Source organism: Oncorhynchus mykiss, chromosome 15, assembly GCF_013265735.2.
Source record: "Oncorhynchus mykiss isolate Arlee chromosome 15, USDA_OmykA_1.1, whole genome shotgun sequence".
Lineage (NCBI taxonomy): Eukaryota > Metazoa > Chordata > Actinopteri > Salmoniformes > Salmonidae > Oncorhynchus > Oncorhynchus mykiss.
In genome coordinates this window covers 41,840,032-41,857,692 of record NC_048579.1, presented here as the reverse complement: position 1 = coordinate 41,857,692, position 17,661 = coordinate 41,840,032, and the positions used below count along the sequence as shown (strand labels likewise).

Below are 17,661 nucleotides of genomic sequence, written 5' to 3'. Positions count from 1 at the left end.
GTATATAAATCCAATCCATTAGAGATCGACCGATTTTATTATTTTTCATCGTCGATACCGAATATTGGAGGACCAAAAAAATCAGATGACGATTTATATATATATATTTGTAATGATGACAATTACAACAATACTGAATTAACAATTTTATTTAAATTTAATATAATACAAAAATCAAATTAATTTAGTCTCAAATAAATAATGAAACATGTTCAATTTGGTTTAGATAATGCAAAAACAAAGTGTTGGAGAAGAAAGTAAAAGTGCAATATGTGCCATGTGAGAAAGCTAACGTTTTAGTTCCTTGCTCAGAACATGAGAACATATGAAAGCTGGTGGTTCCTCTTAACATGAGTCTTCAATATTCCCAGGTAAGAAGTTTTAGGTTGTAGTTATAGGAATTATAGGACTATTTCTCTCTCTACCATTTTTACTTCATATACCTTTGACTATTGGATGTTCTTATAGGTACTTTAGTATTGCCAGCCTAATCTCGGGAGTTGATAGGCTTGAAGTCATAAACAGCACAATGCTGCCGGCAAACGCAGGAAAGTGCTGTTTGAATGAATGGTTACGAGCCTGCTGCTGCCTACCACCACTCAGACTTCGCTACTAAATATAATAAACACAGAAATACGAGCCTTTGGTCATTAATATGGTCAAATCCGGAAACTATTATTTCAAAAACAAAACGTTTATTATTTCAGTGAAATACGGAACCGTTCCGTATTTTATTGAAAGGGTGGCATCCCTAAGTCTAAATATTGCTGTTACGTTGCATAATTATGTAAAATTCTGGCAAATGAATTATGGTCTTTGTTAGGAAGAAATGGTCTTCACACAGTTTGCAACGAGCCAGGTGACCCAAACTGCTGCACATACCCTGACTCTGCTTGCACAGAACGCAAGAGAAGTGACACAATTTCCCTAGTTAAAATAAATTCATGTTAGCAGGCAATATTAACTAAATATGTAGATTTAAAACTATATACTTGTGTGTTGATTTTAAGAAAGGCATTGATGTTTATGGTTAGGTACATTGGTGCGACGGCAGTGCTTTTTTCGCGAATGCTCTTAAATCATCACCCGTTTGGTGAAGTAGGCTGTAATTCAATGATAAATTAACAGGCACCACATTGATTATATGCAATGCAGGACAAGCTAGTAATATCATCAACCATGTATAGATAACTAGTGATTATTTTAAGATTGATTGCTGTTTTTTTACAAGGTAAGTTTATTGCTAGCTAGCAACTTAGTGCCTTGCGAAAATATTCGGCCCCCTTGAACTTTGCGACCTTTTGCCACATTTCAGGCTTCAAACATAAAGATTTATTTTATTTATTTATTTTACCTTTATTTAACCAGGTAGGCAAGTTGAGAACAAGTTCTCATTTACAATTGCGACCTGGCAAGATATAAAACTGTATTTTTTTGTGAAGAATCAACAACAAGTGGGACACAATCATGAAGTGGAACGACATTTATTGGATATTTCAAACTTTTTTAACAAATCAAAAACTGAAAAATTGGGCGTGCAAAATTATTCAGCCCCCTTAAGTTAATATTTTGTAGCGCCACCTTTTGCTGCGATTACAGCTGTAAGTCGCTTGGGGTATGTCTCTATCAGTTTTGCACATCGAGAGACTGACATTTTTTCCCATTCCTCCTTGCAAAACAGCTTGAGCTCAGTGAGGTTGGATGGAGAGCATTTGTGAACAGAAGTTTTCAGTTCTTTCCACAGATTCTCGATTGGATTCAGGTCTGGACTTTGACTTGGCCATTCTAACACCTGGATATGTTTATTTTTGAACCATTCCATTGTAGATTTTGCTTTATGTTTTGGATCATTGTCTTGTTGGAAGACAAATCTCCGTCCCAGTCTCAGGTCTGTTTGACAGTGGGGATGGTGTGTTCAGGGTGATGGCCTGTGTAGCTTTTACGCCAAACATAATGTTTTGCATTGTTGCCAAAAAGTTCAATTTTGGTTTCATCTGACCAGAGCACCTTCTTCCACATGTTTGGTGTGTCTCCCAGGTGGCTTGTGGCAAACTTTAAACAACACTTTTTATGGATATCTTTAAGAAATTGCTTTCTTCTTGCCACTCTTCCATAAAGGCCAGATTTGTGCAATATACAACTGATTGTTGTCCTATGGACAGAGTCTCCCACCTCAGCTGTAGATCTCTGCAGTTCATCCAGAGTGATCATGGGCCTCTTGGCTGCATCTCTGATCAGTCTTCTCCTTGTATGAGCTGAAAGTTTAGAGGGACGGCCAGGTCTTGGTAGATTTGCAGTGGTCTGATACTCCTTCCATTTCAATATTATCGCTTGCACAGTGCTCCTTGGGATGTTTAAAGCTTGGGAAATCTTTTTGTATCCAAATCCGGCTTTAAACTTCTTCACAACAGTATCTCGGACCTGCCTGGTGTGTTCCTTGTTCTTCATGATGCTCTCTGCGCTTTTAACGGACCTCTGAGACTGTCACAGTGCAGGTGCATTTATACGGAGACTTGATTACACACAGGTGGATTGTATTTATCATCATTAGTCATTTAGGTCAACATTGGATCATTCAGAGATCCTCACTGAACTTCTGGAGAGAGTTTGCTGCACTGAAAGTAAAAGGGCTGAATAATTTTGCACGCCCAATTTTTCAGTTTTTGATTTGTTAAAAAAGTTTGAAATATCCAATAAATGTCGTTCCACTTCATGATTGTGTCCCACTTGTTGTTGATTCTTCACAAAAAAATAGAGTTTTATATCTTTATGTTTGAAGCCTGAAATGTGGCAGAAGGTCGCAAAGTTCAAGGGGGCCGAATACTTTCGCAAGGCACTGTACCTAGGCTCCTTGCTGCACTCGCATAACAGGTAGTAAGCCTGCCACCCAGTCTCCTCGTGGAGCGCAATGTAATCGGCCATAATCTGCGTCCAAAAATGCCGTATAACCGATTGTTATGAAAACTTGAAATTGGCCCTAATTAATCGGTCGACCTCTACAATCCATGAATATGATAGTCAGCTTATAATAACTAAGGGCCACTCTACCTACCTGCAGCCAGAGAGCTTCATGGCTCTATGCCCACAGTCCACCCTCTCTTATGTAACAGTTGCCCATCTTTGTTGTCGCGCTAAAAGATAGGTCTGTAAACACCAAACAGTCGAGTGATGTTTACAGGCCTTTTCCCTTCCCCATTACATCTCTGGTGTCAAAGGAGGTGTGAGACCGGAGTATTGTTGAGGGAACTGTATATGCATGAATGCTGGTGTTTTTGTCTTGACTCAAATGAAATGAACTCTCTCTCTCTCCCTCTGTTTGCCCTCCGCTGGGACTCGACTGGCCACTCAGCAGGGCGAGGATCGCTGCTCCTCCCTGTCTCCCATGGGTAAGACACCAGTCACACTATTCCTCCATTTCCCTCTACGGTTACATCACGGCTGCCATACACTGTTCGGTGCAGCTTGTCCCACTGGCTTCCAGGGAAACCAGATTATAAATGGCTGTGAACTTGAGCGGCTTCCAACACACTCCTCCCTCTCCTTACTAATTTACTAATTTCTGTATTCCAAATTGACCACTACCCCCTAGACGTTCCTGTGGATCTGAAAGGATTTTACTCCACGGTCTATTCAGCTCCCAGCTGTGCCCTGGACACCATTTGTGAATTGATCGCCCCCCATCTAGCTTCAGAGTTTGTTCTGTTAGGTGACCTAAACTGGGATATGCTTAACACCCCGGCAGTCCTACAATCTAAGCTAGATGCCCTCAATCTCACTCAAATCATCAAGGAACCCACCAGGTACAACCCTAACTCTGTAAACAAGGGCACCCTCATTGACGTCATCCTGACCAACTGGCCCTCCAAATACACCTCCGCTGTCTTCAACCAGGATCTCAGCGATCACTGCCTCATTGCCTGTATCCGCTACGGAGCCGCAGTCAAACGACCACCCCTCATCACTGTCAAACGCTCCCTAAAACACTTCTGTGAGCAGGCCTTTCTAATCGACCTGGCCCGGGTATCCTGGAAGGACATTGACCTCATCCCGTCAGTTGAGGATGCCTGGTCTTTCTTTAAAAGTAACTTCCTCACCATTTTAGATAAGCATGCTCCGTTCAAAAAATGCAGAACTAAGAACAGATATAGCCCCTGGTTCACTCCAGACCTGACTGCCCTCGACCAGCACAAAAACATCCTGTGGCGGACTGCACTAACATCGAACAGTCCCCGCGATATGCAACTGTTCAGGGAAGTCAGGAACCAATACACACAGTCAGTCAGGAAAGCTAAAGCCAACTTCTTCAGGCAGAAGTTTGCATCCTGTAGCTCCAACTCCAAAAAGTTCTGGGACACTGTGAAGTCCATGGAGAACAAGAGCACCTCCTCCCAGCTGCCCACTGCACTGAGGCTAGGTAACACGGTCACCACCGATAAATCCATGATTATCGAAAACTTCAACAAGCATTTCTCAACGGCTGGCCATGCCTTCCGCCTGGCTACTCCAACCTCGTCCAACAGCTCCCCCCCCCCCCGCAGCTACTCGCCCAAGCCTCTCCAGGTTCTCCTTTACCCAAATCCAGATAGCAGATGTTCTGAAAGAGCTGCAAAACCTGGACCCGTACAAATCAGCTGGGCTTGACAATCTGGACCCTCTATTCCTGAAACTATCCGCCGCCATTGTCGCAACCCCTATTACCAGCCTGTTCAACCTCTCTTTCATATCGTCTGATATCCCCAAGGATTGGAAAGCTGCCGCAGTCATCCCCCTCTTCAAAGGGGGCGACACCCTGGACCCAAACTGTTACAGACCAATATCCATCCTGCCCTGCCTATCTAAGGTCTTCGAAAGCCAAGTCAACAAACAGATCACTGACCATCTTGAATCCCACCGTACCTTCTCCGCTGTGCAATCTGGTTTCCGAGCCGGTCACGGGTGTACCTCAGCCACGCTCAAGGTACTAAACGATATCATAACCGCCATCGATAAAAGACAGTACTGTGCAGCCGTCTTCATAGACCTTGCCAAGGCTTTCGACTCTGTCAATCACCGTATTCTTATTGGCAGACTCAGTAGCCTCGGTTTTTCGGATGACTGCCTTGCCTGGTTCACCAATTACTTTGCAGACAGAGTTCAGTGTGTCAAATCGGAGGGCATGCTGTCCGGTCCTCTGGCAGTCTCTATGGGGGTGCCACAGGGTTCAATTCTCGGGCCGACTCTTTTCTCTGTATATATCAATGATGTTTCTCATGCTGCGGGCGATTCCCTGATCCACCTCTACGCAGACGACACCATTCTATATACTTCCGGCCCGTCCTTGGACACTGTGCTATCTAACCTCCAAACGAGCTTCAATGCCATACAGCACTCCTTCCGTGGCCTCCAACTGCTCTTAAACGCTAGTAAAACCAAATGCATGCTTTTCAACCGTTCGCTGCCTGCACCCGCACGCCTGACCAGCATCACCACCCTGGATGGTTCCGACCTTGAATATGTGGACATCTATAAGTACCTAGGTGTCTGGCTAGACTCTAAACTCTCCTTCCAGACCCATATCAAACATCTCCAATCGAAAATCAAATCAAGAGTCGGCTTTCTATTCCGCAACAAAGCCTCCTTCACTCACGCCGCCAAACTTACCCTAGTAAAACTGACTATCCTACCGATCCTCGACTTCGGCGATGTCATCTACAAAATTGCTTCCAACACTCTACTCAGCAAACTGGATGCAGTTTATCACAGTGGCATCCGTTTTGTCACTAAAGCACCTTATACCACCCACCACTGCGACTTGTATGCTCTAGTCGGCTGGCCCTCGCTACATATTCGTCGCCAGACCCACTGGCTCCAGGTCATCTACAAGTCCATGCTAGGTAAAGCTCCGCCTTATCTCAGTTCACTGGTTACGATGGCAACACCCATCCGTAGCACGCGCTCCAGCAGGTGTATCTCACTGATCATCCCTAAAGCCAACACCTCATTTGGCCGCCTTTCGTTCCAGTTCTCTGCTGCCTGTGATTGGAACGAATTGCAAAAATCGCTGAAGTTGGAGACTTTTATCTCCCTCACCAACTTCAAACATCTGCTATCTGAGCAGCTAACCGATCGCTGCAGCTGTACATAGTCTATTGGTAAATAGCCCACCCATTTTCACCTACCTCATCCCCATACTGTTTTTATTTATTTATTTTTCTGCTCTTTTGCACACCAATATCTCTACCTTTACATAACCATCTGATCATTTATCACTCCAGTGTTAATCTGCATAATTGTAATTATTTGCCTACCTTCTCATGCCTTTTGCACACAATGTATATATAGACTCCCCTTTTTTCTACTGTGTTATTGACTTGTTAATTGTTTACTCCATGTGTAACTCTGTGTTGTCTGTTCACACTGCTATGCCTTATCTTGGCCAGGTCGCAGTTGCAAATGAGAACTTGTTCTCAACTAGCCTAAAGGTGAAATAAAAAAAAATAATTTAAAAAAAAACTCTGCCACTCTCCCACCTGCTCACATCCTGTTCTGCTTGCAGCCCTCCATTCACCTTCTTACCCCGGCCCTGTTGCCCCGCCCTCCTGCCAGGGGCCCGCCCAGCGGCCAGACAGCTTCTTGTTTCGCCTCAGCCAGAAGGAAGAGCAGAGGAGAGGTATGTCACCGGATCACAACCTCTGGATCTTGGCTGCATGGCCTTGCGAGCTTTCAGAAGAGAGTGTTAGTTCCTCTTGAGCGTGCAATGCGCATGTCACAATTGAGTGTCGTATGTGACATTGTTCTGGTAACTGTGTCTGGGCTGATAGACATGTCTGGATGGGATCCTGCAAAGTCACTGAGAGACACTGTAGATAGTTGAACAAAATAGAAGGGGGGCGGTGGGTAATCATTTTCAATATGGACAGATTTCTATGTTTTAAATGGGGGAGGGGAAATTGTCTGCTTTTTGACTTATGTATGATCAGCTCTGTTGGTTTTCTGATCCCATCTGTTTGAGTGCTGTCAGACTTCCGTCTTGCTGTAGAGTTCCGCCCATCTGTTGCTGTAGCGTTCCGCCCGTCTGTTGCTGTAGAGTTCCGCCCGTCTGTTGCTGTAGCGTTCCGCCCGTCTGTTGCTGTAGCGTTCCGCCCGTCTGTTGCTGTAGCGTTCCGCCCGTCTGTTGCTGTAGAGTTCCGCCCGCCTGTCTACTGTAGAGTTCCGCCCGCCTGTCTGCTGTAGAGTTCCGCCCCCTGTCTGCTGTAGAGTTCCGCCCCCTGTCTGCTGTAGAGTTCCGCCCGCCTGTCTGCTGTAGAGTTCCGCCCGCCTGTCTGCTGTAGAGTTCCGCCCGCCTGTCTGCTGTAGAGTTCCGCCCGCCTGTCTGCTGTAGAGTTCCGCCCGCCTGTCTGCTGTAGAGTTCCGCCCGCCTGTCTGCTGTAGTTTGTCTTCTGAATTGTTTGCCATGTGTCTGATCATGCCATTGTATCTGTAGAGAACTGGACTTCACCCTCTTCAGGATAAATGATTAGCACCCATTCTGCTTTCACCAGCTTTTGATCTTGTATGTGAATGTTTGAGCCTGTCTGGTTCTGCCTTCCCCACCAGGTGATGGTGCCGCCCCCAGGCCAGAGCCTGAAGAGGTGACCCCTACCCAGCCTCAAGTCCCCATGGGAGAGGAGGCTGCTCTGGTGGAGCAACTGCGGAAGGTGAACAACACCCGACAAACAGATTCTCCCCCCTTTTGACCAAGCCATTAGAGGCTGGAGTTTCTACTGGGTTCCTTGGTCCGTATTCATAAAGCATTTCAAAGTAGAAGTGCTGAACTAGAATCAGTCTTTCCTTTCAGATCATAATGAGTACAATTAGATGGACCCGAGACCTGATCCTAGATCAGTACTCCTACTCTGAGATGCTTTATGAGCCCTGGTCGGATCACAAGGTCAGGAAAAGCTCCTGTCCCTACATGTGCTGATCCCCCTGTAATTGTGTCCTGCTCTATTTTGTAGAACATAGAGTCGCGTCTGAAAGTGTCCTTGCCCAGCGACCTGGGAGCAGCACTGACCGACGGGGTCGTCCTCTGCCATCTGGCTAATCACGTGCGGCCGCGATCCGTACCCAGCATCCATGTGCCCTCCCCTGCTGTGGTGAGTTTGTGTGTACACTATGCGTGTGCTGTGCGTGCATACCATACGTGCATTAGTGATGTCAGTTTCAGAATGAATTTAGTCAGTCAGGAACACTACACTTCAAGCATATCAATACAACAATGCTCCTTTTTACTTTGCCATACATTTGCATTGGGGTTATGATCAGACACTGCTTTTGTCCCGAATGGCACCCTATTCCCTACATAGTGCACCACTGTGACCGTAGGCCCTGGTCAAAAGTAGTGCACTATACAGGTAATAGGGCGCCATTTGAGACAAGCCGCTGTCGTTGTGCTTACCATTGTCCCCGTTCTGTCTCTGTCCATCAAGCCCAAACTGACGATGGCCAAGTGTCGGCGGAACGTGGAGAACTTTCTGGAGGCGTGTCGCAGGATCGGGGTTCCACAGGTAAGACCTTCACACTAGTTGAATAAAGGAATGGCATACAACTCACTAGACTTCATGCTAAAACGTCTGTGTGTTTGTTATGGGTAAAGCATATGATACAAGAGAACCTGTACTGACTGACTGTTCTTCAGATTTTAATTTGCTAGCAGCAGACGGTGACCTCACCAATTTAGTTAAATACCTAAAGGCTACTTTCAGTGCAGGTTTTTCTCTTCGGTCATAAGATTTCTTGTACGGAGTGCTTTTTGTATCAACACTAAAGTTTAGCATAGTTCTGTCCTTGCTCTTTTTATCAGTTGACTCCAGCTAACTCAACTGACATACTGGCAACCTGCAGAGCTTTTGTAAACTTGACTTGGAGAGCCGCTTGCCTGTTCCTAACAGTAACTTTCTCTTTCTGCTCCTCCGCTCTTCTTTCTTTTAACCGTAACACTTCCCCCTCAAAATCATCTTCCATCTGTCCGTCCAAACACACATCTCCCCTATCTATTTAATTGTATCCTTTGCCTGCCGATTCTCTCCCCTACTTCATGTCCCATGGGACAGGAGAGGCTGTGCACAGTGGAGGAGGTTCTGGATGGCCGGGGAGGCTGTGTTTACGGGACGCTGGGGGTCCTGCTCTCCATGGCTCCTCCCCCCCTCCTAATGCCTTCTCCCCTGGCCCAGCTGGCAGGCTTCGCCCTCTTCTATCTGTCCATCATGTCTGTACTGTGTGCCCTGTACTGCCACCTGGTGCCCCACCTCTGAACTGTCTGTCTGGACGCACAACCCCTTTCTCACTTTACCGACTCGCTCTCCACCACTCGTACACACACATGCTGGCTCTCCACCACTCGTACACACACATGCTGGCTCTCCACCACTCGTACACACATGCTGGCTCTCCACCACTCGTACACACATGCTGGCTCTCCACCACTCGTACACACATGCTGGCTCTCCACCACTCGTACACACACATGCTGGCTCTCCACCACTCGTACACACACATGCTGGCTCTCCACCACTCGTACACACACATGCTGGCTCTCCACCACTCGTACACACACATGCTGGCTCTCCACCACTCGTACACACACATGCTGGCTCTCCACCACTCGTACACACACATGCTGGCTCTCCACCACTCGTACACACACATGCTCGCTCACACACCACTCGTACACACACATGCTCGCTCTCCACCACTAGTACACACACATGCTCGCTCACACACCACTCGTACACACACATGCTGGCTCTCCACCACTCATACACACACATGCGCTGACTCCCATCACCACAGCGGTATCCATTCAGACGCAGCAGAACTCAACAAGGGAAAAACACAAGAATGAGAGTGGACCTCTCTGTCCCACTTTACCATAACAAAGAGGAGCGCTCGCCACTGCCTGGTTTGCCATCCACTGAAAAGCGAACAACTCCATATGCCAAATACCATATAGTAGGTTTTATATTTTGTTGTTGCAGTTGTTTGTTGGGGAAGGTTACTTGCTTCCAATCAAGGAGTGGCAAGGTGAACCTTCAATGCTCCCTTGTTACCAATCTGTCATATACTGACACAGCGAGACCCTGGAGGTTGCTGGGTTGTCAATGAGCTGTCTGCTACTGGACCTACCTACTGAACCTCCTTCTGTGCCTTAAGTTTGTCCGCCTGCCGACGTGTGTGCGTGTGTTTTTTAGATGGAACCTTCCCACCCAAAATAGATAACATCAAAGTCTTGTCATATGTAGCCTCCGTGCTTCCTCCTCCCCGACTGCCCCTGAGAAGAACCAACCACGAGTAATCTGACCAATCAACGCCTGACTCGAACATGGCTTAGCCTTAGCTGCAAAGTCAGTCGGACGTTTTTGCCTAATCAAGAAGAGAGCAGGTAGCCGAGGGTCATTTGTAAGCCTTTGAGTCCTTGCTGACGCACAATCAAGTAACCTACAGGTACCTTTTTCTCCTTGACTGTCTGTGATCGAGCCCCCCTCTGTCCTAATGCTCATTTTGTGGCTTCGGGGTGATGTTACCCCTAGGTACAGATCTAGGATCAGCTTCCCCTTCCCCAATCCTAACCTTAGTGGAACTGAAATGCTCAAATCAACCTACATTTTACATGTCGACATTAGGTAACGTTGTTGAACATGATGTTATGAAAATGCTTTTAAAGCATATGATAGGTTTTAGAGCACCTAGCACAAGCTTGGAAAATATGTGGCCACAGCCATATTGAGAAAACGTCATGGGAATGGTAGAGCGTCCGCTGCCGAACTGTACCGCATGGCTTTTTGATCAAGACTGATGTGAAGTGAATAAACGAAAAGCTACAACTACCAATTTGAGATGGAACAACAATAAAATATTAACAATCATGTTGACAAGCCTGTATAGTCCTGTCAAAAAAATCCACTTGCATAAGTTTTTGAGCTCAGTCAGTTGTAGGCTACATAAGTGATTTTCACATGGGCAAGGGACATCGGAGCTAAATACATGATGCCCACAATAGCAAAGCAGTTAGCTAGTATTGAATAAACTTGTATAGTCCAGTCAATAAACCAATTGCACGTTTTTATGTTCATTCAGCGAGCAAGGTCTAGCTGTGTTAAACATTACAGTAGTTTAGACGGACATCGATCGTACTGTTAGCCATCAAGCTAGGTAAGAGCAAAAAGCTTAGCTAACCACATGGTAGTGCCCACAACAATAGTCACTTTTGTAGGCACATGGTGTACACAATGCATAAAACAGTATTCAATATGGTTTGCAGTGAGGGACTTACGATGTGCCAAACCTGAGCGAGGCTAGCTGGGCTAGAAACAGCTGACTAGTAAATCAAGTATTCAGTTCATGGAAGCTAACGTTAGCTACAGACATGTAGGTTGTTAAATGTCCAGCATCTAGTAGTCAGACTTACCATATGATGCTGCCAGTATCCATCATGAAATACTGCACTGTCGCAAGCTGTTCTTATAACATCACTAGCTAGCTAACTAACAAAATATTAATCAATGATAGCTGAGCTTGGCGTGGTTTTGGTAGCTACCTAGCTATGATAGCCCAACTTGCACAGTGTATAAGTAGATTATTTAACTACGCAAGTCCGTTAAGAACAAGTTCTTATTTACAATGACTGCCTACCAAGAGGCAAAAGGACATCCTGTGAGAACGGGGGATTCAAAATAATAATGTAGGACAAAACACACATCACGACGAAAGAGACAACTACACAACATGGCAGAAACACATGACAGCACAACTTAGTAGCAACACATCATGACAACATCACCCCATGGTACCTGCACAAACACGGTAGACAACAATGCATCATGTTAAGCAACCACAAGTGTCAGTAAGAGTGTCCATGATTGAGTCTTTGAATGAAGAGATGGAGATAAAACTGTCCAGTTTGAGTGTTTGTTGCAGCTCGTTCCAGTCGCTAGCTGCAGCAAACTGAAAAGATGAGCGACCCAGGGATGTATGTGCTTTGGGGACCTTTAACAGAATGAGTGTTGTACGTGGAGGATGAGGGCTGCAGTAGGTATCTCAGATAGGAGGGAGTGAGGCCTGAGAAGGTTTAATAAATAAGAATCAACCAGTGGGTCTTGCGACAGGTACACAGAGATGACCAGTTTACAGAGGAGTATAGAGTACAGGGATGTGTCCTATAAGGAGCATTGGTGGCAAATCTGATGGCCGAATGGTAAAGAACATCTAGCCGCTTGAGAGCACCCTTACTTGCCGATCTATACATTACGTCCCCGTTGTCTAGCATGGGTAGGATGGTCATCTGAATCAGGTTAGTTTGGGTGAAAGAGGAGCGATTACGATAGAGGAAACCAACTCTAGATTTTACCTTAGCCTGTAGCTTGGATATGTGCTGAGAGAATGACAGTGTACTGTCTAGCCATACTCCCAAGTACAATTGTTCAAGCCATGTTACCTGGCTAATTTCTAACCGGATAGCCTTCTAAGAGGCACTTATTTTCTTCTAATTTTTCTTGTCAAAATGAAAACATTTTTATGCATTGTAATCTGGCATGCCTGTCAGACGAAACATTCAAGTGATGTCATTGATGACACGTTATGAAGATGGCGGCACGCAGTAGTCAATGAGGCAATTTTCTATTTATTTTTTTTGTTACTGGTTTAAGGGTTTGAACTTGCTTTATCACGTTTGGTTATCAAAATCCCTTTTAACTTACTACAATGTTTCACTTTGTCTTTAACCTTTATTAGGTCAAATGCTAAACTGACCCAGGTCACTGTCTAGGGGCAACGTCACTCTACCCCCATTTTGTGTCTCTGTGGTGTGTGATGAATGGGGTTAACACTAGCCTGGTTCCAGATCTGTTTGTGCGGTAAGATGGCACAAACACACCTGGGACCAGTCTATGTAGGCACAAGCTGTGGTAACAATCAGCCCCAGGATATGGCAGGACTACAGTGCCTTCCGAAAGTTTTCACACCCCTTGACTTTTTCCACATTTTGTCACAAAGTGGGATTAAAATGGCTTTAATTGTAATTTTTTTTTGTCTACAATCTACACAAAATACACTGTCAAAGTGGGAGAACAAAAATCTGAAAAATAAAACCCTAATACAGTGCATTCGGAAAGTATTCAGACCCCTTGGCTGTTTCCAGGTGTTACGTACAGCCTTATTCTAAAAATGATTTTTTTTTTCTCATCAATCTACACACAATACCCCATAATGACAAAGCGAAAACCAGTTTTTAGAAATGTTTGTCATTTTTTTTTTACATAAACCGTAAGTATTCAGAACCTGAGTTTAGGTGCATCCTGTTTCCATGGATTGTCTTTTAGATGTTTCTACAACTTGATTGGAGTCCACCTGTGGTAAATTCAATTGATTGGACATTATTTGGAAAGGCACACGCCAGTCTATATTAAGGTCTCACAGTTGACAGTGCATATCAGAGCAAAAACAAAGTCATAAGGTCGAAGGAATTGTCCATAGAGCTCCGAGACAGGATTGTGTCGAGGCACAGATCTGGGGAAGGGACAAGTCTCTGAATGTCCTTGAGTGGCCCAGCCAGAGCATAGACTTGAACCCGATCGAACATCTCTGGAGAGACCTGAAAATAGCTGTGTAGAAACGCTCCCCATCTAACCTAACAGAGCTTGAGAGGATATGCAGAGAGGAATGGGGAGAAACTCCCCAAATACAGATGTGCCAAGCTTTTAGCATCATATCAAAGAAGACTTGAGGCTGTAATCGCTGCCAAAGGTGTTTCAACAAAGTACTGAGTAAAGGGTCTGAATACTTATGTAAATGTGATGTTACAGGCTTTCTTCATAAAAACTGAAGAAAGCCTGTATCTTTGTAGTGACTGGGTTTATTGAATACACAGTCCTAAGTTTACCTTTACCATACTCAAAGGGATATCCAATGTCTGCGGGGGTTTTTGTGTTGTTTTTTTACCCATCTATCAAAAGGTGTCCTTTGAGGCATTGGAAAATCTCCCTGGTTTTTGTGGTCGAATCGGTTTGAAATCACTGCTCTACATAGACTGATGATTGTATGTGTGGGGTACAGAGATGAGGTAGTGATTCAAAAATCATGTTAAACACTATTATTGCACATAGATTGAGTCTCTGTGACTTGTTTTAAGTAAAAATTTTCTCCTGAACTTATTTAGGTGCCATAACAACGGGGTTGAATACTTACTTATTGATTTCAGTGTTTCATTTTTAATTATAAACATAATTCCACTGTAACATTGTGGGGTATTATGTGTGTGTTCCAGTGGGGAAAAAATGTTATCAATTTTACATTCTGGCGGTAACACAACAAAATGTGGAAAAAGTCAAGGGGTGCGAATACTTTCTGAAGGCACTGTATTTAGCAATGAGTGCTCTTATACCGTTCTATACAAAGACGAAGCACATATTTTGTGAGAGAGAGCGAGTGAATCTAGTTTGTTCCAAATGGGACCCTATTCTTTATAGTGCACCACTTTTAATCAGATTCCTATGTGCCCCCTGGTTAAAAGTAGTGCACTCAATGGGGAATAGGGTGGCATTCGGGGGACGCAGGCTGTGTATGTAGTTTGTTGTTGGTCTATGCTGAATGACAAGGAGTTATGTCTCCTCTGGCTCTGAAGAGCGGTGTGAATGTTCTCTGTCAGTGGTCTGTTTGCTTCCAGTGTGTGTAACAACGTGCCTATCTCTCCTGTGTCTTCTGTTGTTGACCTTTCAACTCTTTCCCAGAACTCCTCCTTTCACAATAAAATGAACCAAATATTTGGTGTCACTTCCTTCCTCTTTGCCGCCTGTCTTCTCTCCTCGCTACTTCTGCTTGTCTTCAGCTTGTTCTCTCTCTCCTGTGGGATATGTTGTTCAGTGGGTGTCTCAGTGCACAAGTCCCTACTTATTGTAACCCTGTGCCTGTGTTTGCACACCTGCTCCCTGCTCCGCTTCCCTGCTCCGCTTCCCTGCTCTCCTCAAGGTCATGCCGTTTGGATCCCATTCACCTCCTTTTCCATCTTATGTTGAGTTTCTTTCCATTTGTGTTGATTTCTGTTATCTTTTGGTAGTTTTTGTTATTATTTGCCCATCCATTGACATACCCTTTTTTGTTCTCCCGTTTTCCCTCCTCCCTTTGTCGTCTGTGTGCGTGTGCTCTTCATCTGGCCTTAGACCCAGCTGTGCCTGCCCCTCCACATCCTGGAGGAGAGAGGGCTCCCCCTGGTGGCTGGGACGGTGCGTGCGCTCCTGGAGCTGGCCCCGCCCAAATACACAACCTCCCCTGCCACCACCACTAACCCTCTGGCCATGTAGGGCAGCAGAGTTCCACACTCGCTCATGGATGGACAGACACAGGACCCACCCTCTCGCTCTCCGAATGTACATTATATGGCTTTCCCTCTCGACCCCCTCCCCCGCCCCCTCAACCATACAGGGTCACCCAGCCTTCCCAGACAGGTCTTCCCCAATGAAGAGAGATGAGGGAGCACGAGTATGTCAAAGAAAGGGATGACTGTCTCTTCCACTGTGTCCTCACACAGACTGCTTACGACTTGCAGCCTCTAAAGACTGACGGACGAACAGATGAACAACCGAGATTGTCCCAAACGGTCAGTTGGACGGCGAGTAAGAGGGTTTTTTATTTTCTATTATTAGTCATTCTCTCTCCATCCTCTTATCTATGTTCAGTAGGGGTTGTTTTATTTTCTATTATTATTATTTCATCTTATTTTTCATATTCCTTTTACTTTCACATGTTAGATCCTTGCATGTCAGAGGGGTTGGGTGGGTGTATGGGGAAGGGTTAGGAGACTAGCAAGTTGTCGGTTGCCTAAGTAACCTTTTATGGTCATGTGCTACAAAGAGCAACAATAACGGTGGTGGTCTGTCGTCATGGGAACATTGATGCTGCCAACACTTAAAATGGCTGTTATTAAATGAACGTGTCTTTTTTTTATTGTTGTTTTGTGGTCAAATCACGAGCTGGCTGAATCAAAACCAATGCTGGATTAGAGAGGGAGAGGGCGCTCTGGGAATCTCTACGCTTTATACTTTCTCAAAATGTGTACAAAACATTACGAACACCTTCCTAATATTCAGTTGCACCCCTTTTTGACCTTAGAACAGCCTCAATTCGTCAGGGCCTGGACTCGACAAGGTGTCGAAAGCATTCTACAGGGATGCTGGCCCATGTTGACTCCAATGCTTCCCACAGTTGTCAAGTTGGCTGGATGAACCATTCTTGATACACACTGGAAACTGTAGTGTAAAAAACCCAGCATAGTTGCAGTTCTTGACATAAACCGGTGAGCCTGGCACCTACTACCATACCCCGTTCAAAGGCACTTAAATATCTTCTTGCCCATTCACCCTCTGAATGGCACACATACACAATCCATGTCTCAATTGTCTTAAAACTCCTTCTTTAACCTGTCTCCTCGCCTTCATCTACACTGATTGAAGTGGATTTAATAAAGGATCAGCTTTCACCTGGTCAGTTGGTCATGGAAAAAGCAGGTTTTCTTAATGTTTTGTATTATACATTATACAGAAGTGGTGTAAACTGGGACAAAAAAATTAATCACATTTGTATCCTATTTTCCCCCAACTTTCAGCACACGTCTTCCAACATATTTCAGGTAGACATATATACGACTCACACACTTTGTTTGTATTGCATATTTGAAATATTTATCTGAATTTACCTTACACCCCCCCAAAAAAGTGTTATTCCGAAACATAGTGAAAAAGTTGCAATAAAGGAAGAACCATGCACAATAGTGATCATTTTGATTAACCTTCTATTATAGATTCATTGGAGAAATCATTTGCAAACAAAATTGACAAAATAACAATTTTGGCAAGGGTGTCAATCATAGACATAAATGGAGGACTCCGAAAGATATAACTCGTTTCAGTATAGACATTGCCAGAGGGCTTCCACTATTTAAAAGTAGTCAACTGTGTGGGGATTCCTATGGGTTTGGAAGTGATCAGCCAATGATCAGAGGGCTTCCTCAAATTGGGTTGCCTATTGTTTGTAAACCCACGAGTAAGGTAATATCCAGAAGCCAAGGCCAAGATTTATACCAGGACTTTGGTCCCAAGATCCAGACCCAGTGAGGTTGAGACCATGACAAGTTAAAGACCGAATGTGGTCTTGAGGGGGACTCAGTCAGGCTTTCAATTTACTCCTAAATGTTGTATAATGCACACTTTTTGAGTGGGCACATGGTGGTCCTCTGTAGCTCAGTTGGTAGATCATGGCACATGCAACTTTAAATGAAGATGGCCTCAATGGCACTGCCGGTGCTGTCACAGACGCCATAATGGCATAGTCAAAAATGAAACCTCTATCTCTCCATGGTATCAATTGTTTCGGTTGTGACTTTTTCAGTTTGACTTATTTTGAACATCAAATGAGGTTGGTGGCGCCTTAATTTGGGAGGACAGGCTTGTTGTAATGGCTGGAGCGGAATACATGGAATGGTATGAAACACATGATTTGTTGCCATTCCATTTGCTCCATTCCAGCCATTATTATGAGCCGTCCTCCCCTCAGCAGCCTCCACTGGCTAACATATTGCTAGCTATCTTTAATATCCACAGCCTTATTCTAAAACATACAATATTTTTTTTCACCTCATCAATCTACACACAATAC

General features: G+C 44.7%; 1 protein-coding gene across 10 annotated transcripts in view; it reads left to right on the top strand.

The window, feature by feature from the left end:
- Positions 1 to 17,473, top strand: part of LOC110490082 (DISP complex protein LRCH3) — a 78,924-nt gene extending 61,451 nt beyond the window's left edge. For 3 of the 10 annotated variants that reach the window (XM_036944373.1, XM_036944381.1, XM_036944376.1), the window contains 6 exons: positions 3,353 to 3,386; positions 6,536 to 6,649; positions 7,576 to 7,676; positions 7,977 to 8,114; positions 8,448 to 8,525; positions 9,072 to 9,663. In XM_036944373.1, coding sequence (XP_036800268.1) covers positions 3,353 to 3,386; positions 6,536 to 6,649; positions 7,576 to 7,676; positions 7,977 to 8,114; positions 8,448 to 8,525; positions 9,072 to 9,272 — 666 coding nt within the window. In that variant the 3' untranslated portion in view covers positions 9,273 to 9,663. Of the gene's footprint in view, positions 1 to 3,349; positions 3,387 to 6,535; positions 6,650 to 7,575; positions 7,677 to 7,976; positions 8,115 to 8,447; positions 8,526 to 9,071; positions 9,664 to 15,170 lie in introns of those variants that run through there. The other 7 variants (XM_036944372.1, XM_036944380.1, XM_036944375.1 and 4 more) reach the window with 5 other exon arrangements.
- The last annotated feature ends 188 nt before the right edge of the window (positions 17,474 to 17,661 follow it).